Source organism: Psammomys obesus, unplaced genomic scaffold (assembly GCF_907164565.1).
Source record: "Psammomys obesus unplaced genomic scaffold, mPsaObe1.curated_primary_1811, whole genome shotgun sequence".
Classification (NCBI taxonomy): domain Eukaryota; kingdom Metazoa; phylum Chordata; class Mammalia; order Rodentia; family Muridae; genus Psammomys; species Psammomys obesus.
The window spans coordinates 52085718-52106948 of NW_026585895.1; the positions used below are offsets into that span (position 1 = coordinate 52085718).

Below are 21231 nucleotides of genomic sequence, written 5' to 3' on the forward strand. Positions count from 1 at the left end.
TAGTTAGTTAGTTAGTTAGTTAGTTAGTTAGTTAGTTAGTTAGTTAGTTAGTTAGTTAGTTAGTTTTTCCAAGGCAGGGTTTCTCTGTGTAACAAGAACCCTGGCTGTCCTGGACTCACACTTTGAAGATCTGCCTGCCTGTGCCTCCTGAGCACTGGGATTGAAGGCATTTGCCACCATGTCTGGCTGACTTAAACAATTATTAAGACTGTGCGAGCAACAATCATGGCAGAGCTGGAGACTGACAGTTTCTCACTTGGTATAGCCTGGCGTGTTTTCTTCTTCTAGTCTGCGATATGTCCGATGCCAGCTGAACTACCCTGGTCATTCTGGACTGAAGCCCACTGTCTCTCTTGCATAATGAAATACAGAATCTACCAGGGTTGGTGTCCCTCCCCACTGAGCTCGCTTCTGAAGTTGCACTAGTCCTTGGCCCGGTGTTCTGACACCTCTTTGATCAGCCTACATCAAGCCTTAACCTTCTTGAACTCACTTGGCAGAACTCTCTTCTATGCCAGCTGGGGAGGCATTGGGGTAACTTTGAGTCTTGGCCTGTCTAAAAGGGCCTCAGACCACAGAACTCTAACTTGGGAACCTCTTGAGGGAGCTGAGAAGCTAATACTACTCCTCTGGTCTCTGGTTCTTATTAAGTGTCTGGGTGTTTTTATCTTTCCAACTTTCTGAAAGGTTTACTCGTCTAGTATTTTGAAATCTCACAAAGCTGACAGTTTGGCAGCATTCCGTTTCAATGACTGAGCCCTGCCTTAGATAAACACCTTCAATCTAGAAGTTTCAGCTTCAGAAAATTTCTTTTAAAGGTTCTTCTGTCAACGTGTCCTCCTTTTAAAAGTGATTGTATTGGCTATTGGGATCCACCCACCACTCTAAAGCTGTTCTCAGTCACCTGCCTCTGTTCTTTGTTCAACTGAGCCAGTCTCAGCTGTACCTCCAGTTCCTTGGCTGAAGGACTTATTTGGGGGTTCATTTTAATTTCAAGAGCTCTCTAGGATATTATAATGCCTTTTACTGTTACCCTGGTCCCACATAACCATGTACAATTGCCTGCTCTGTGGCTTTGCTATCAATGTTCCTTCCTGACTCCCTTTCCTCACCATTCTGTCTCTCTCATGGCAAACAGAGCTTCTTTCCAATACCAGATGGTCCAAAACCCTAGGCATTTTGAGGTGCTGTGTGCTGCTGACAGGGAAGGCCCCCAAGCTAACATGGCTGACTGAACATCTTCACCCACTGTACAATCTCCCCAAGTTCCAACATCTATAATAAAGACCCATTTTCAAATACAAGGCATAGGGAGGAAAGAAAACAGCAAGCACAAGTGTCCACATCTGGAGAGCAGCACAGAGGTGCCAACTGGCATGTCCAACTTGAGAAGCAAAGTCCTAAACAGAGCTTCAAGCCACTAGTCAGCTGGCATATACTACACAACCCTTAGGGGTCCAAGAGTTCACAGCATTCAGATCTTCTGGAACTGGAGGTTAGAGGCAAGAAGCTAGAGACAGCTACCCGGAGGCAGCTGGGACAGGAATTGTTGGAGAAGCACAGAGCATCTGAGGTCCCTTCTAACTCTGCGTTCCCAGAAAGGGACTACATTCCTCACAGGAATCTAGTTATTCCCTGGCAAAGAGATTTTCTCCAAGAAAATTAACCTAGGCTAGAACAAAGCTTCAACAGAAGAGGCAAGAACATGGCATCCCAGGCAAGCCAGTTCCGAGAAAGTACACCGTCTGAACGCACAAACCACCAAGCTCTCCTTACCTACCTCTTCTGCAGAAGCAGCCAGAGCCTCACCAGCCTGGAGCTCAGGAGAATTTACTAAAAACCTGACCAGAAACCTGACCAGCTAAAGAACACAAACCCAGTGTTGGTATCTCCCCAAGATGCTCAGATCCACACAGAAATGCTCTAGATCAAAATGCCCAACCTCACAACCAGCTTCTCTGTCTTCCTACCCAAGCACAAGAGAATCACAAAAGCTTTGCCAAATGCCTCAAAGACTTAAAAAGAACAAATCAAAACAAGTGAATGAAACGGGGAGGACTTAGAAGAAACACTATGCAGGAAAACAAAAAAGGCACTATCTCTGAGATAAAGATGGTGACTAAAGAAAAGCACTCTGCAAACTAAAATGAGCACTCAGGCAAAAAGCACAATAGTGGGAATAACTGAAGTGGGAGGGCTGAACACCAATGAAGCCTGCAGGAAGTGGACTAAAGGACAGGAAGGAAAAACAGGTTTTGATGTTACCAATGGGTGTGTAGGAAGGACAGGCAACCAGAGGGGGAGAGGCATGCCCAAAACAATAAATAAAATCTAAGGCTTAAAAAATTGCATGCTGAACAATGACAATAGGTTTACACAAGGTAGGTCACAAGGAAATTTCAGAATATCGTGCCAGCAGAGAAATACTCTGCCAGCCCCATATAGAAAAACCATCAAAACTGCCAGTAAAATGACCGTGAGTTATGCCTCCAATCACTGAAGGAGACTGACTCTCAGCTTAGCTTTCACACCCAGCCAAGTCAACTTCATCCTTCCTAAATGCTAGAGGATACAGCACAGCACAAGCAAAGTGGGAGTTTGGGAGATGGCTCAGTCAGAAAGTGCTTGTACAGTCCCCAGAACCCACATCTACCACAAAAACAAACAAACAAACAAACAGTTTAAAAAAAGAAAAAAAGCAGCAAAGCACAGTGGGGTGCTTTGCTATAATGAATTATAGATTCAGTGAAAAGACTATGCCTCAAAAAATAAGATGGAGAATTGGTTGAGGAAGATACCTACCTCTGGCCTTCACACACATATGTTTGCACCTGCCAACATACACACACACTAAGAAAGACACAAAATACAGAAAATGAGAGATGCTGCCCAGGAAAGAGGTCAAGCAATGGCTCAGAAGAAACAAGCCAAAAGCTGAGTCCCAGCCAGTTCAGCTCAGAACACCCCCGCCAAAAGACAAGCATGCCTCACAACATCGCCAAGGCTCCTACTGTCCCCACTTATCCTTTTAGCCAAGTGACCTGAGAAAACTTCCATCCCCTCACTGGGAATCGTAAGTCTGCCTGACATGCAGACCTCAGCAGGTTCAGTAGGTCCTCAGGACACACCTGGGAATTCCTGCAGGGCCTATGAGGCAAGGTGGGAGAGTGTCAGGCACCTGACAATAATCATAGAGAAAGAGACCCAAGGAGGCTCATTACTCCAAATCTGGCCTTTCTGTAATCTCCTAGTTTTCAGCAACCCAATTAACCTCCCTACCCACTCAAATTACCAAAATGCAAGCCTTCCTGAGCTTCTGGGGACAGTCACTGGATGTCACCGCCTCTGCTCTGCTCACGGAGTCAGTAGCTCTCTGTGAGGAGTATGCTCTAAATCCAAAGTTCCAACCCATTCTACAAGTGGAACATCTGTATTCCCACAGGTATCCGTAGATCACATTTTCAATCTCTTAAGAGACTCAAAAATTGTCATTAATTTAGTTTCTGTACCTTCGAGGGTCCAGTTCATGGTCCTTGGATCCAGTCACTAATTCCGGGTGAATTCGCACATGCTCCATCATTGGCTAGAAGAGTTTGAGTTGACAAATTATAGATGTGAAGTTGTGTGGCAAATCCACATGATGGAACATTATTTGACAACAAAAAGGAATGAAGTACTGATACATGTTACAACACAGATGAACCTTGAAATAGGGTGAGAAACCAATCACAAGAGAGCAGACACTGCATGATCCTACGACACGAACTGCACAAAATAGCAACTCTTGACTAAGGACTCAGAAAGACGACTAGCTACCTAGGTTTGAAGTGGAGGTGTCAAGGATTTCTTTTCAAAATTTCCCTGTCTGCCATATAATACAAAAGTTATAAAAGTATCTTCACAAAAGAAGCTCTAAGGATCAAATAAAAGGGCAGTGTTTTGTTTTAACTCACCTTGACCACTTCTTCAAAAGTCTCCACATTTTCCTTCATACTATAGTGAGAGCGCAGGAAGGAGACGAAGTTACAAGGGTACATTCCATAAAGGCGATGAAAGAGGGCATAAACACTGGCATGGAGATGGACAAGGTAGACTTCTGTCACATGGCCTAAGGAAGGAAACCAGGCTCAGTTGTAGAGACAGAAACTTGAGGATGCCAGCATGCTTTTTCTCTGAAGCTCTCCTACTGTGCTCCAGAAAGGTACGACAAGTGCAGATTTGTCTTATGCTCTTGTTTAAAACCCACCAGTGGATCCTTTGGGTAAACTCCAATCTGTTTCTTATGACCTATAAGGGCATTTACTCATCTCTGCCTCCCTCCTCCTCTCCAGCCACCCCTGCAAGAAAGACTCCAAAAACTCTTCCAACATGGAGCTACCTCTGTATCATAGTCACTCACCCTACAATCTGTAGTGACATTCCTTTCCTGATTCAGCATGTGTGTCTTGCAAAGGCACTCTTCCTCTCTCTCTCCCCTAGTGCCACATATAATATTTGGTACATAATAAACACATAAGGGTTTGTAGAGTGAGCATGTAAGGGACTTTAAAACCAAGTTATGATCTTAGCTGTGCAGATTTATAACTAAAGAAGAAACACTACAGATGTAGAAATTAGCTTAAGTTGCTTGGATAATTCGATTAATCTGGCCTTACCAAGATCCCATGGCAATTCCCATGCTCTAGGAGTAACTGTTCCTTTCTCCCATAAAGATATGAGCAGGGCTAGCAGACCAGGCTTGTGCTCAATGGCCCCTATGCAGAGACCTGCAAGCAGTCTCCCCAACAGACCATACATATTTCATCCTCTAATATGAATATTTCATGCTAAGATTACCAGAAAAAAAAAAAAAAAACTGCAGTTCACCAGCTGACAGCTTCTGGATCACTCTGAGGAGCTACCCTGCCTGCCAATGTGATCTGATATGGGAAAAAATTCCATGCACTTGACACTTGTGCCCTAATGAGGACACTGGAGCCTGTCTCCTCCTCCATCCACAACCAATGGGTCCTCACAACTGAAGCTGTGAGGCTATGGCTGTAAACATCAGCATAGAGGACACGAAAATTTGTAAACTCAGCTGCACAACACCCAAAGGTAAAGACTGTGACTGTTTTACTAATGAGATTTAGGAAGTTGTACCTCCTGTTCCTCAGTTTCTCTGGCAATCCTTTCTGACCAACAGCATTAGGACAGTGTCTCACCCACCAGTCCCACTTCCTATGTGCCCTGCAATGGGTACACCCAAACATTTTCTCATCTGTGTAGTGAATACCACACATCCTTCCTCCCTACCCCCACCCCCCGCCAACATATGTCTGCTAACAATAAGGACAGGACTCCCTTTCAAAGCCTGATGAAGACACTGAAGTTATACCTGGTTTCTTCAGGCACCATGACGAGAGACGGCCAAAGATGTCAAAGAAATCAAGAAGGTGCTGCTTCCCTGACTGCGGGATCATTGGTAGCATGGTGATCAACACCAAGACACCAGTTGTGAGGACCACAACATCAGTGTCCATCTGCAGAAGGGAAGGGTGACGTCAGGCTCAGCACTGGGATGAGGGTCCGAATCCTGAGGTCACAGATCTGAAGCCCCTCTTGTGCTCATTTCCTGACCCCTAAGAATTTGAGGGACAGCACTGAAATAGACTTAGCAGAAAGAAGCACTGAGCCCTGTCACCATTGTGGTGAGACTAGGGGACCATTTCCCATACTCCACCATCTCAACTGAGAGATGATTTAACTAGGCTTGAAATTCCCAAATCCAGAATCCTCAAGACCCTCATCCCAGTGCCTGGATGACAGTATAAGAGACAGCTTACATTGAACATAGGACACAGGATATCACTATCCTCACCCAACCAACTAACTTCTAAGACGCTAATTTTCTGTTAAGTGATTAAGGGACACTGCACACTGAGAGCTAGTTCATTATCTCACTAGTACCAGAAACCAAACCCAGGGCCTTCTGCATGCTAGGCTCCACCACTGAGCTACACTCCCAGTCCAATTCACTTTTTTTTAGAGGACTACTACAGGTTGAACATGGAGGTTAACACTTGTAATTCTAATAGTTGGGAGGCTAAAGCAGAAGACTTGCCTCCAGTTGAAAGACAGCCTGATTCTAGAGTAAGACACAGATCTACTAGGACTACATGGTAAGACTCACAAATACACATAAAATATAAATAAACAAATAAACTAGCCCAAAGCTAGTGAAGTGGCTTAATGGGTGAACATACCTATCACCAAGTCTGACAATCTGAGTTCAGTGCCTGAGACCCACATGGCAGAAGAAAAGAACTGACTCCTGCAAATTTGTGTTAAGCCATTTTTCAGAAACAATATTTACAGAAGTATTTCCTTCAAAACTTTACAAATATCCTACCTTGAGACATTTCAATAAAGAAGGCAGAAGAGGTGCTTGAGAAAGCTTATGCTTCCAAGATGGCTGTAGTCTCACAACATGGCCCAGTAGCAAGAGGATGGATAAACGGGTGGCAGCTTTGCCTACATACTCATTAATTTTGTCCAAGAGGTGCTAAAAATGTAAAAGACCAACAGAAATTTTCCTGTAAGCATATGAAGTTAACCAAAATACTGGCAGTACTGATAAACTCTAAATACTTAACTCTTCTTTCTAATACAGGCCCCAAAAGATTTAATAAGCCCACTGGGCTGGAAAGATGGCTCAGCTTGTAAAGGCTAAGGCTCCAACAAAAAGGCTAGTAAACCCAATCCAAGATTTTCAAAACTACATTAGCAAACAAAGTTTTCTCCTTTTGGCCTGAGAGAACGGCCAGCTGCAATTTATGAAAAAGGACCCCTTAACACAGGAGTTGCAAAGAGGATGAAGACTATACTACAGCTTCTCTCTCCACCCTTGCTCACAACCCAAGGCTAAAAGCCCAAGGCAGGCTATGGAAGACACTACTGTAACAGGCAAGAATCTATGCTCTAGCCTTAAATGTAATATAAGCCACTGTGGGATTGCAATCTGGCCTGGAGTAAAGAAGACCACAGCAGGCAATGTAAAAACATGCAGTCCTAGAACAGGCAACCTCACCTGCAAACATAAGACTTAGCTGGCTACTCTTAGGGATTTTCCCCTATTGGTAAGTTCAAAAACCCTACTCAAAGCACAGGTTTAAAGATCTTTTCTCAATTGTCATTAATCTCCTATAGTACTAAAATTATAATATTTCTTTAAAAAGAAAAATCTGTAAGAAGCCTCTGAAACTGACGCTATTTTGTAAACTTTTCAGAGCCTGTAAGTATTTTATGTATCTCTGGTGACAGCTGTGGATAAACTGCTGTGGACGTTCACAGACACCCTCACTTGACTGACAACATACAAAGTGCAGTGCTATTCTATCCCAGCACTTACCTTATCATGTGGCTCTTGTAAGGTGGTGAGAATGTGCAATACCGGCTGAGAATTGGTTTCCAGGTAGTAATCCACCAAGGTGTTTACAAGCATAGGCCCACGCTCTAAACAAAAAGGGCAGTTCATCCAACTTACTTCTTTTTCCCTCAATAGTTGTCATAAAGCCAGAAAATGTCCTCCAATACTAACCAACGTCATTTAGTACTGTTTTTGCCTTTTTAAATTTGCTAGACTAACAGGATAATTGTAAGCTTATTGGCCTAAATAAACACAAAAATGTATGAAATGCTATCATAGTTGTATGGCACACTGGGTAGAGTGCCTGCTGTACAATCAAGAGGACCTGAGCCCAGAATACATATAAAAAGAAGACACATAAAAAGCTGGGCATGAAGCCAGTTGGTGGTAGCACACATCTTTAACCCCAGCACTTTCAAGTGGATCTCTGAGTTTGAGGCCAGCCTGGTCTACACAGGTTCTACACAAGTTCCAGGACAGCTAAATCCTGCACAGAGAAATCCTGGTATCTGGAGGGATGGGGAATAGTCATGAATTCCTATAACCCCAGAAGACAGAGACAGGAAGATAAATAACTGGGGACTGTTGGCGACCAGCCTTGCTCCACATTCGGTAAGTCACTGTTTCAAGGGATAGAAGATGAGGACACCCAAATGCTCTCCTCTGATCTCTGTGTGTGGACGTACACACACACACACACACACACACACACACACACACACACACACACAAATTAAATAAATGTGTAACAACATAAATAAGTAAATAAGTAAATGAATGGCTGGAGAAATGGCTCAACAGTTAATAATGCTTTCTGCTCTTACAAGGGCCCTAGATTCAGTTCCCAGCACCCATGTGGTGGCTCTATAGCTCTAGTTCCAGGAAATTTCACACCGTCTTCTGACCTTCAGGAGAACATGCACACATGCAGTACACATAAACCCAGGTAAGCATGTTTGAATGCACACACACAAGTACACACACTTACACATAAACACAAATGCACACACACAAACACAAAGGCACATGTTGTACATGTACACATGTAAACACACCACACACATTTATCTATCTCTCACATCACACACATTTTTTATTTTATCTATCTATCTATCTATCTATCTATCTATCTATCTATCTATCTATCTATCTATCTATCTATAAGACAAAATGGCAGAAGATGGGTTTATGTCTCCATGGTCTGTAATAGCTGTTTAAAAAAAATGCAGTGGGAACCCACCAATAGATACTCTCTGGCCTAGCAGATTAAAAGACTGATGCGGCAGAACTGCCTGAAGTCCCAGCATTTGGAAGGCTAAGGCAGGAGGGTTTTACATGTACCAGGCTAGTTTGGAATGCATACTGAAACAAGTTGGGGATGAGGGGAGAGAAGAGAGAAAAAGAATGAACTTTCTAAACATATCCTCTGAAGATGAAAACTACTGAAATAAGGTAGAGAGAGAGAGGGAGAGAGGAAAAGAGGGAGACAGAGACAGAGAATGAACTTTCTAAACACATCCTCTGAAGATGAAAACTAGCATAGTAGCCCCAACCTGCTCAGCTCCAGGTCAAGCTCTTCTTGTGAGAACAATTCTCTACTTACCAGAATTGAGAGACTCCTTGAAGATGGTTGTCACGTCATCCCGCACACCCAGTGTGGAAGAGTCCAGCATGGAGAGTAGCTCCCCAATGTTGGCTAACTGAGCCATTCTCTCACTCAACTGTGCTGTGTGGGCTCCAGGACGTGTGCTAACGGCTTGGACAGCTCTTCATTAGGGCCACTACCAGACTGCAAAATGGGGATACGGATAGTGTGACAAGTGACTCTTACTTGACAGCACAAAAACTAAACACCTACAGGAAAACAAGCCAGAGAAACTCATCCAGGGCAGCCTATGCTAGCAGAACTGTGCTGATGAAATGCAGGGGAGTCCTCTGATGGACAAGTTTAGGAAGCTGATGGAGCTCTATGAAACTGTCACCACAGCTACTCAGTAGTTCTCCCAGCTTCTGGGTCTCCTGGGTGCTGGGTAACACTGCTTCAATCCTGCTCTACAAAGCAGACAAGCTGTTTGCACAAATAAAGCTGCACATGTTACTCTCTTCATGACAATGTCAATGGCTGAAAATGGAAGAGCTGGTTAGGCCCCAGCCCAACAGCTAGTGTGAACCATGATTGCTTTGGATTTTAGTGAACATTCACGGACATATCTACTGCATACCCAAAAGCTGCTGGGAATAGGCAAGTGCTTGCACTGTATGACCATTAAGACACACCTGCCAAATCAGTGCTCTGGAAGTGGAGCAACTACTACCTTATCTTCACATTTACATATAGAAAGCAGCTCATTCCCAAAGCTTTACTATACACATGTATAGTACAGTCTTTAGAGCTTTGCTTAAAAAAGGCGAAGACTTTACTACTTATAAGAGGCACTGTGCACTTTCAACAAACATCATTGTATATGCTCCTGATACTACTGCCATATGATGAGCACATGCCATCTACCTTATAGAGAGTGAAAGCTAACAAACTTTTTACTCTTGGTCACAAAAAGAGCAAGAGGCAAAACCAGGGGAGAAGAAGAAAAATGAACCCAGATCTGCCCAATGCTGGAGCCCCAAACCTATAAATGTGACATTGGACTAAATGTGTATCATCATAGCAACTTGAGGCAAACACGTTTTAGCTTTATTTTACAAATGAGAATCAGGATGTCCCAAAGGGATAAACAAGTACATCCCTACTTTTTGTCTTGAGGAAGCCATAGTAATAATTGTTAGGTTTGATTTGGTAACTGCCTGGAATGTTTAGGCCCAGGCATCCACATTCTAATAACACCCAGGCAATTCTTCTGAGTTTTCTTTCCCCCTTGTGAGTTGAAGTCTTGCTATATTGCCTAGGCTGATCTTGGAAGCCCTGGGCTCAAGCAAGCCTCTACATCAGATTCCATACGACTATGATTATAGGCATCCATCACCTCATGCAGCTCCAAGTGATATTTGTCTATTTTTAAAGAAATGGTCTCACTATGCAGCCCTGGGTTGCCTAGTCTATAGACTGGGCTGGCCTTGAACCCACAGAGATCTGCCTGCTTCTGTCTTCTGGGTGCTGGGACTAAAGGCACACCACTATGTGCAGCTCCACTATGTGCAGCTCCACTATGTGCAGCTTTCCAGATTTCTTAAACAGGTGATATAAAAGCCTGTTTGAGAAACATCATGCCAATGAAAATCCAACTAAAGCCAAGCATAGTAGTTCATTGTCTGTAATCCAATCCCTGAGCAAAGGTTTGAACATTTCTCACTGACTAGCTGGATCCCACAACAGGCACAGAAACAGCTTTGAGCCACCGTCTTAGGACAACTTCAGAAGAACACCGTTACCTAGTTAATCCCTATACTTACTGCCAGTAAGTCACAAAAGAATTTTCCAGGTAGTGATAGAGAAGGCAATTCATAAATTTCAAATATTCTGTCCCAAGTTTGGTTTTATTTTATCTCTTGTAAGGTTAGCAAGATTCTGTCTTCTATGTAGTCAGAAGATAGTAATGCCAGGCTAGCTATCCAAATGGAGGCAGTAGAGAAGGCAGTTCCAAACCTAGATGGTGTCCACCCCACCATCCACACATTGTTAGGACAACTGGCTCAGCTTGTTTCCAAACTGTAAATGAGATTTTGGTGAACAATGGTTTGTGGAGGCTTACAGGGTACAAAGAGGAAGTTTTATTCCAAAACATATCAGAATGTTTTGGGCAATAATTTTTTCTCTGTAGTTCTAAAATACACTTTTTAAAGATCTAGTTTTTAATCCCTAGGCAGGATATAAATCGTAGGTTTTATGTGAGATTCTCCATCAGTAACCCCAGTTCAAGCCCTTTGACAGTCTGGAAAGCCCTCATGAGAGCTAAATCACAAGCTTTGAAATCAGCCCCCAGACAGGAACATTAACTTAGACTTAGGGAATACAAGTATAAAGTGCTAAGACAGACATGGTAGGTATGATGAAAACTTCTAGATATTTCACCAAAGAAACAGAGAGGGCTCAGTGAGTGTGCAAAGGGAGAGGAAGTGTCTCCACTTGATTGCCTGCACCTCAGCAGGCAGGCAATTAGATTGATTAGATGCACCTCAGCCTGCAGAAAGTCAGGACCACAGACACAGTGACATATCCTTGTGCAGCTACCAAAGTGACATACTATAGGAAAGACCACTCTGGAGCATTCAAAAGACAGAACCCAAGGAACCACTTCTGCATGCTACAGGGCTAAGTAACATTTCCTTTTATTATTATCTTGATGGATTAATGCCACACTGCCACATGGAAGGCCCTGCTCATGTAAAGGTGTCATGACCTTCAGCACTTATTCCCGACTCTCACACCTGCTGCTCTGCTTGTCTTCTGGATCTCTAAAAAAGACAAACACCCTGGATGACATCCCTGACACTCCAAGACCCCCAACCCCACACATACCTATCTACAAGCCTCTTCATTTTGCTCTGTATCCCTTTTGCCACACCCCCAAGCCCAGCCCTCACCATCTTCCTTTTGTAGACAAGAGAACAGCAGTCCCCCTCACTCTGCCTTCGGTGTGCAGGAACTTTAAAATATGGGAATCAGGATGGCTCCCACTTAAAATCAGCCAGCGCCTTCCCCTGGAGAATCAGGGCCAAACTCACCAGTGTCCTACACCACCCCGTCATATGCCCGTTACTTCTGCCTCTTCACCCTAAGCCACTGTGTGTCTCCTTGCATGTTAGCCAGACCTTCATAGCTGCTCTTCTCTATACTGCTAGAGCTTCCCCCACACCCCTGTGGCTGTGTCTCTTCAGCCATCTGCTCAGAGGACCACATCTGAGAAGCTTCCTCTGACCACTTGATTTAAAGGAGCAGGAGGCTGTTGGCACTACTTGGAATAAAAGAAACTTTCTAATCATACGGAACCCTCAACCAAGTTGACCCTCTACAGCTACTAGTCGACTCTGACCATATGGAACATCCTGGTCTCAACAGCAGGGAAAGTAGGATCTAACTTTCAGTCTCCATACTTATGACAGGCCAAAGTGCTAGTCTTTGAAAGGCTGTAGCTGAAGAGTCGACTACTTGAGTGGGGAGTATTTTTTTATCTGTGTGTATGAGACATCACCACAGGGTTCACATCACATTTAGCTACAAGACATTGCTGTTATGGACAAGAAGTATATTTAGACTATTTAACAGTTCACACCTGTTCACTCAAATAAAACATTCAAGACAAAACCTAAAGCCTGTGTATTATAAGTCAAAATTCTTTCAGTTTAAGGACAAAATGTGTAATTATAAAAATAAAAAAGTGAGTTAATGCTATATGTGATTTTTTTTTCCAAACAGTTCTGGAGATCTAACCCAGAACCTTGTACATAGAAGGCTAACATTCCACCACTGAACTCCATCACCAGCCCCAATCAAGAACATTTAAATCACTTGACATATTAATTAACACAAATATTAAAAGATTAGTTTATTTAGATGACTTGTATGTTCTTTGAGCAATCACTTATGAAAATTTAAATAACATGAAAGCTAAATTCTATCTTAGTCAAAATTTCACAAAATTATTTTCTAAGAACTTTTATTTGCTTATCTGTGTGTATGTACCTCACGTGCACCACACTCATAAATGGAGGTCAAGAGCCACTTTTAGGAGTTGGGACTCCTCTTCAACAATGAGGATCCCCGGGATTAAATTCTGGCCTTGACGCTGGTTGACAAGCAACTATAATTGCAAAGCTAGCCCCAGCCCTGAATGTCCCCAAGAAATGTTACAGAATTGTGTTTGAACTTTATAACAAACAAAATAACCTATATGTATTGTACTTAATTCAGTCTTTCAAGAAGAAAATCATGCTGGGTGGTGTTGGCGAACTCAGGAGGCAGGAAGCAGAGGCAGGCAGAGCTCTGTGAGGTTGAGGCCAGCAGATCTACAAAGTAAGTTTCAGGAAAAACCAACCTACATAGAAAAACCCTGTCAGGAAAAAGAAGAAAAGGAGGCGGAGGAGGAAGAGAAGCAGTAGTAGCAGCAGCAGCAGAAGCAGTAGCATGTTTAGAATACTTCCATCCTGTAGGATAAATCAAAGAAAGATAAGGAATCAAGTCAGGCTTAATGGTGCTCGCCTATAATCCCAGAACTCAGGGAGGCAGACTCTGCTGGTGAATCTCTGTGGGTTCGAGAACAGACTGGTCTACAAAGCAAGTCCAGGAGAGTCAAGGCTACACAGAGAAACCCTGTCTCGAAAACAAAACAAAATTTAAAATAATCAATCATTTTACTTCAACTTTATATTTAAAAAAAATTACAAAACAAACTCATAACTACCACCAATAGTAAAACATGAAGGACATGAAAAGAGTTGGTATACCTGAATGGTAGAGAGCCTGCCTAATATGTTAGGGCCTGGGTTCTATCCCCAGCACCACAAACAAAATAACCCAATAACAACAACAACAAAAAAGTATACAAAAACCAGAGAAGGAAAACAATGTTAAGAAAAAATAAAATAGCAAAATATTTTTATTCATAGCCAAGTTTTAATATTCTTTATAAAAATGCTTAACTTTTGAGCCTATTAACAAAAGCTGCTGGAATGAGAACTGTGAGTTACCAGCACTCCGTGGCAGCTTAGGAGTGAACTGAAAGATGGCTGAGGCCTTCGAAACTATGAGCTCCTACTGGAAACTCCCTGAATGTGGCTTGATGACAGGGCCCGGTGTGCCTGCTCAGAGGGTGCCACACACGTGGCAGACACAGTGATCACAAGACAATCTGCTGTTTTGTGCTCATAAAGCACCTTTGCTACGCGAAAATTTAACACTTTTAAAATCTGACTGCTATGGTAATGAAATTGTAATGATAAAAAAAATGCTTAATAAAATTTGAGATTTATTTTATTATTTCATTTATTTATTTTTAATAACAGTGAAATTGCACTTGGGCGTCACTGCTCTCAACACTTAACCCTCTGACTCTGAGCTCATATTTGGTGAAATTCTAAAAGGGGGAAGGTAGCCTAGTGTGGTGGCAAACACTCACATTCCCAGCACTAAAACAAGAGGATGAGGGTCAGTCTGCACTACACAGTGAGAAGGTGAGAAGGGGCAGCATGAAGAACACATGAAGAAACTGAAAACTGAGAGTCAGACCCATGAAGTTCTCTCATTCTTGAGAGAAAGACACATCCACTTTCTAAATATGTAAAGCCATCTGCCATCTGTACTAAGTCCCTGTTTGTGAAATCTAACTATACTTTATGATCCTCATGACAAAAGTGAGGCAGTGGCAGACAAAGTAGCTACCACTGACCATGAAATGACTCACATTAGCAGTGTATGTATGAAGACTGTAGAATAAACCCCCTTCCACCTTCCCTGATTCCTGTACAGCACACAAGCATGACAACTGATACCTGCATGGGCTAATCTTCATTGTCAACTTGATGGGATTGAAAATCACCATGGAAACACACTTCTGGGTAGGCATGTGAGGGTGCTGCTGTAACGATTTAATGGAACGGAGTAAAGCTAGCCTGAGTGGGTGGCAATACTCTGTGAGCTGAGGCCCCAGAATGGATAAAAATGAGCAAATAAGCTGAGCACCAGCATTCACCTCTCTCTGTTTCTCAAGCATAAATGCAATGTGACCAGCTGCCTCAAGCTTCTGCCACCATAACTTCCTTGCCGTGAAGGACAAGAGTGTCAAACTGTGACCAACCCTTTCTCTTTCTCCAGTTGCTTTTGTCAGGCATTTATCACAACAACTTGTAACATCACCTCTGCTAATAAACTAAAGACTGTAGCTCAAAGGGCAGGTAGACTACTTAGACTAAACTCACAGAGCCTCAGTAACATTATATAGGGTATATTCTAGGACTTGGAGACTCCCCTGATTCTTAAAAGCCAACAAAGAAAATAATGTATCCAAAAAGCTGATTTAAGAGTACAAATAGATACAAACACATCAAGATGACAAAGTGCTAACCCAGGAGGTCTCAGCGCATGATGCATGGTAGAACATCTGTAATCTACAAATGACAAGGCCCAGGCCCTACTACACAGCAGGTTACAGGCTGAGGCCTAGATGTGGCATCCAGTTTGTTTATAGAATCCAAAGTAGATTCCTGAGGCCCAGCCAGGGTTAAAAATCTCTGAGTAAATGACTTACTTTAGGCCTCAATTTAATTAGTGGCTAAAACTAGAATTTGCTAGTTACAGAACTGACTTTCATCTCTGGGCCTAATTCTTCTCCTATAGAATGGAAATAAACCAAGTATACTTGAGGAAAACCATGTATTTATATAATCAGTGCCTGGCATCAAACAGCATTTAGGAGGTCACTGGTGATGTGGTTAGCTACCTCAAGCCATAGATACTCCAGTGCTTGGCAGGAAGCAAAGACCATAAACACTAAACCAGCAAATAAGGAAGCATCTGGACACTGGGGCACCCATGAGCAAGGTGAGACATTCCCTCCTATGTACACTTTACCTGTCCTGGGGTCAGTTGTTACATCAGTTTCCAGTGCTGTCAGCCTGGTGTCTCTCATGGTCACTGCAGAGAAAACACACAACATTTGTATTGATAGTAACCTTAAAATGAAGGAAAACCTGAGACCTGATCAGAAGGGAGTTTAGACTGGTCTAGCACAACTCTGCCTCACATCCTTGGCAGGTGGTCACCTGCTTCCCACTGCAGTGAGCTCTGAAACCACAGCCTCCTCTCTTATGCCCTAACAGCAAGAGGGTACGGTGGCTCTAGGATAGGCTCTCTATTGAAACATTAGCTCCTCCATGTACTTACTGGTTCTGTAACCTTGGGCTGTTCACTAAGTCACTAATGTCTTGTCTTGGATTATCTTCTGGGTAAAGTGAGAATGTCCTCAACCTCAATACCCACACAGGATGTTGAGCTCCAGTGAGGACCTTGGAAGAGTGTCTGTATCAGTGAGGTCAGTGACAAGTGAAAGTACTTAGTGGGCCTGCATCATCATGCTCTCACAGGCCACACCCCCTCTCAACCTTACTATGTTGCCTTCAGAGCATTTAAATTCCTCAGTCAAGAAGGCATCAGATCCCTACCTGAGCAGCAGGCACATCCAGCCACATACCTAAAATGTTGCCCTCGCCTCAGCTAATTCTTCATTCTTCCTAGGCCTCCTCTTCCCTCTCACTGCCATACCCCATTAGGCCAGGCTCCTGACCCACCAGCAGCCTCTTCTGGTCACTTCCTAAAACCCCATTAAGCAAGTATAAGGAACTGTTGGACACACTGGGGAGCAGCTGCAGCCTACTAGGGACTTGGCCCCAGAAGCTGCCACAGGGGCTGGTAAATGTACAAAGCCTGATTTTACCTTCAAGCAGCACAGACTAAGTCTAATCCTACATGGCAGGTATAAAATATTTCAGCAGCGGCTTCTCTACTTTCCTTCTCCTCTACCCGTGTCCATGCTATTCATTATCCATATCAAATAAGTTTATCTATGAATATATATTCTAGTTTGATTTTAAACCACGAGCCCTTCAGAACCAGTGAGATGGCTCAGTGGGTACAAGTACTTGTCACCAAGCCTGAGAACCTAACTTTGATCCTCAGAAACCATGATTGGTAGAAGACAGCCAACTCTTTCCAATTGTTCTCTGACCTCCACAGATGAACAGTACTGAGTGTGCCCACACACATACACACAAAACAAATAAATATGTAATCAATACATTTTTCAAAATGTACAGGTTCTTAACCCTATGTTTGGGGATTATTTGATTGAAGACTGTACGCTCTATGAGGACAGGGGTCACAGGAATATCTTGGTACCTGATACCCAAGAGGAAAAGCTATCCACTCAGTGTGTCCCTAGGATACCATTAGCGTCACTGACTGCCAATAGACATCTGCTTACCCGGGGTAGAGGACAAGCTCTGGAGTACCCAGTCCTGCATCAACAACAGGACTAAGCACCTTTCCTACACAGTCTCTGCCCCAGCGGCAGGGTGATCACAGCACCATGTGGCACACATTCAAGGAGCCCTGCCAACTGTCTCAGCGGCCACTGCAAGTCTGTGGGCACTACTGTTGGCTGCTAGCCCTACCAAAGGTCTGGCCAGACCTTGCAAGTAAGAAATACTACCTAGCTACTTCCATTCCACTAAGTAACAGAGCTGAGCTATTGCAGGAGCCTCTCATTTTCAGAACCTCAGTATGAACTGTTAATCAGTGAGTCACACTGACTTCCTCTTATAAAGTAATCCCACTTGGATCTTCTACCTGAAAAGAAGTGCTCAAGGTGAGGCTAAAATTAGGACACACTAAGGTGAGCTCCTGGCTTGCCCAGCTAAGGCCACTTTCTTAGACGGAACACTACGGAATCTAAGTGGGGTTTGTCTCAACAGTAAGACTTCATCTCTTTACCTCTGTGCTTAACGATACAGTAATGGGATTGAACTGGCATCAGTTTTCTGTGGTACACTAGCACCTATCTACCAGTACTCTATTTTGGTGTTCACTTATTCACTTATATTTAAATCTTGCCAGGGGGAGAGGAGTGTTACTGGGCATAATATTCACATCAGTAAAGTGAGATGTGAAGCATCAACCTCCATGGAGGTGAGGGGTGGTATAAACAGTCATCAGAACATAAGAGCAGTATCAGCTCCCCTACTTCTTCAAAAGATAGGAGGGAAAAGGGCAAGTGCCCCTGGATCCTCAGAGTTTTCTTCCTCAATATTTAACCTAAAAGTCGTGCTCACTGTAACCTCATTCCCATAAGCAGCCTTTTTGGATAAAAAGAGAAAGCAGGCTTAAGGAAGACATGGGCTTTGTGTGTCAGCATGGTGTAAAAAGAAAAAACACTGGTGGCTGGTTATCACAATGTATCTTCATTTAATTTCAGCCTTTAGATATTGCCAGATTGTTTATGTATTGGGGATTACACATGAGCTCCAGTGCAAGAGCTGTCATTAGCAAGACCTGCACCCATCTTTGGACTGCCTCTGTCAGGACAGTGGCTCGGGTGAGACAGATGTCAAGTCACTTCAGAAAGCTCTATGCACACTGGCCTGTAATATACAAAAGTCTTCTCAGGTCAATAAAAACTTGAGGCAATTCAGACAGACTGATGCACAGACTCCTACATCACCAAGTATACTTGAGACAGACCAGTATAACAGAAGTGCCATACTGCTATGACTATTTGGTCTTAATTCAGGGACTAAAAGGTAACTTAATATCCTATTAACTGAACCAAGATGCTCTCAGCACCAATGCACCCAAACAGATTAGACACTTGATTTAATTCTTTATCTTTGGACACAAAAGGAAGAAAGGGGGGGAGCTGGAGAGATGGCTCAGAGGTTAAGAACACTCACTATTCTTCCAGAGGTTCTGAGTTCAATTCCCAGCAACCACCTGACGGTTCATAACCATCTATAGTAAGATCTGGTGCCCTCTTCTGGTGTGCAGGCAGAATGCTGTAGAAATAATTTTTCATATCTTTGAAAAAAAAAAAGGAAGAAAAGGCAAAAGAGCTGATGGTGTAGGTGTGATTTATAGTCTTAGCAACTATAGAATTTCTCCAGGTCACAGAAGCCTAGAAAATAGCTCTAATATGCTAGACTGTCCACTTATAATTTCTGTCCATAGAGTTGTCAGTGGATAATGGACAGGTCACTAAGCTCACTCAATTCCAAAGGGGACAAACCCTCTAGACATAGTACCACAGGATCACAGCTAAGTTCCACAAGGCATGTTTTTTTTTTCCTACAGATAATGGTTCAATTTTGACAATTAACATGAACAAAATTATGTAGCAAAAAAATTAATGCAGGCTGGACATGGGGACGCACACCTGTGATCTGGCACTTAGAGGCAGAGACATGGACTTGTAGTGAATCCCAGCCTGAGCAACAGAGCAAAACTGTCACAAAAAATAATAATAAAATAAAACAAATAAAAGATATTACATGCATATTTCAAGAAGTCACCATATTGAGCTTTCCTAAACAGAAACAACCCAGGGCAGCTAAGTGTCACAGCTCTTGCATGTAACTCCAGCCCTAGAGAAGTGAGGCAGGGTTATGAAAAGTCCAAGGCCAGCCTGGACTACAAAGTGAGTCTACATCAGTGAAAGCTACAGAGTGAGAGAGAGAGAGAACATATCTCAAAGAACAAAGACATAGTCTAGGGTAGAAAGGCACAGGGCTTAACAGCACAGGGCAGTGCTTCTCCCAAGTGCAGTCCCCACATCACCAACAGTGGCCAAGAACTGACTAGAAATGCATGTTCTTAAAGGGGAGGGAGACAAAGAAGAAAAGGAAGGCAGAGAAGTTCCTGAGCCTTGCCCTGGAGTTGAATATAAATCTTAGGCAATGAACCTTTGAGGTGATTCCATCACCACTAAAGGTCAAGAACCTGCAATGGGGGTGGGGCTTCTTGAGAAATGTCTCAGCAGTTAGGTGTATAAACTGCTCTTGCAGAGGACGCAGGTTCAGTTCCCAGCAACCACATGGCAGCTCATAACCGTTGGTAACTCCAGTTCAAAGGTACTGACGCTTTCTTCCAGACTGCTCGAGCACCTGGACACATTCGGTGCACATACGTACACTCAGGTGTGTGCACACACACACACAAACATAAAATTAAAAAAAATAACAACAATAAGATAAATCTTGGTAGGGGGTGGAGTAGGGGAAAGAAAACCCAGGGAGAAAAAAGTGGTGAAGACAAGAAACACTAAAGAAAAAAAATCTATATGCAAAACTTAGGCAAATGTAATAGGCCCACCAGGTACCCAAGGTGCCAGCACAGACTGAATGCCAAGCCTAATAAGCATTAGTATGTCACACACCTAAGTTCTTTATAAATTTTTGTCTGTTTGTTGAGACAAAGCCTCACTGTATAGCCTTGGCTGGTCTGGAACTCTGTGTATACCAGGCTAGCCCAGAGCTCACAGAAATACTTCTCCCTCTGCCTGAGTGCTGGGATTAAAGGTGTGCACCACCATGCCCAGAATGATTACTTTCTAAGTATGGTACCTAAGGCAAAACTATTACTGAAGCACAGAGAATCTTTTTTTTTTTTTTTTTTTTTTTTTTTTTAACAGAGAATCTAACAGAAGCTTAGGAAAGTGGCTTGTAACACAAACAGCATGCATGTTCACCTTTAAAAGGTGGCCCTCAGAGCCAGGAGTGGTGGCACACGCCTGCAACCCCAGCACTTGGGAAGGCAGAGGTAGGCTGATCTCTCTCTTCGAGTTTGAGGCCAGCCTGGCCTACAAAGCAACCCCAGGAGAACCAAGGCTACACAGAGAAACCCTGTCTCAAAAAACCTGAATGAATGAATGAACGAATGAATGAACGAACGAACGAACGGTAGCCCTCAGGGCTAAGACTACAGCTTACCCTTATCCCCGCAGGCTCACATATTTGAATACTTGGTCCCCAGTTGGTGAAACAGTTTGGGAAGGCTTAGGAGGTCTGGTCTTCTTGGAGGAGAGTTGCCACTGAGGGTGGGCTTTGAGGTTTCAAAAGCCCACACCATTGTTAACTAGCTCCTCCTCTTACATTCTCCCTCATTCATATACTTTTCTCCCTCTCCTCTCCTTCTTCCTTCCCACACCCCAACCCTGCTTGTGGATCCAATGTAAGTGCTCAGCTACTGCCCAAGCACCATGCTTGCCTGCCTGCCTGCTGCCATGCTCCCCACCATGATAGTCATGTATTCTACCCCTCTGGAAATGTGAGCCCCAAATTAAATGCTGTTCTGTCATGGCAAACAAAAAGTAACTGAGAGCCTGGTG

General features: G+C 43.3%; 1 protein-coding gene across 9 annotated transcripts in view; it reads right to left on the reverse strand.

Moving 5' to 3' along the window:
* Positions 1 to 21231, reverse strand: part of Tsc1 (TSC complex subunit 1) — a 50418-nt gene that overhangs the window by 24303 nt on the left and 4884 nt on the right. For all 9 annotated transcript variants that reach the window (XM_055600044.1, XM_055600046.1, XM_055600039.1 and 6 more), the window contains exons 2-8: positions 15930 to 15992; positions 9012 to 9197; positions 7391 to 7494; positions 6392 to 6544; positions 5378 to 5522; positions 3954 to 4108; positions 3510 to 3583 (exon numbers count right to left, since the gene is read on the reverse strand). In XM_055600044.1, coding sequence (XP_055456019.1) covers positions 3510 to 3583; positions 3954 to 4108; positions 5378 to 5522; positions 6392 to 6544; positions 7391 to 7494; positions 9012 to 9117 — 737 coding nt within the window. In that variant the 5' untranslated portion in view covers positions 9118 to 9197; positions 15930 to 15992. The remainder of the gene's footprint in view (positions 1 to 3509; positions 3584 to 3953; positions 4109 to 5377; positions 5523 to 6391; positions 6545 to 7390; positions 7495 to 9011; positions 9198 to 15929; positions 15993 to 21231) is intronic.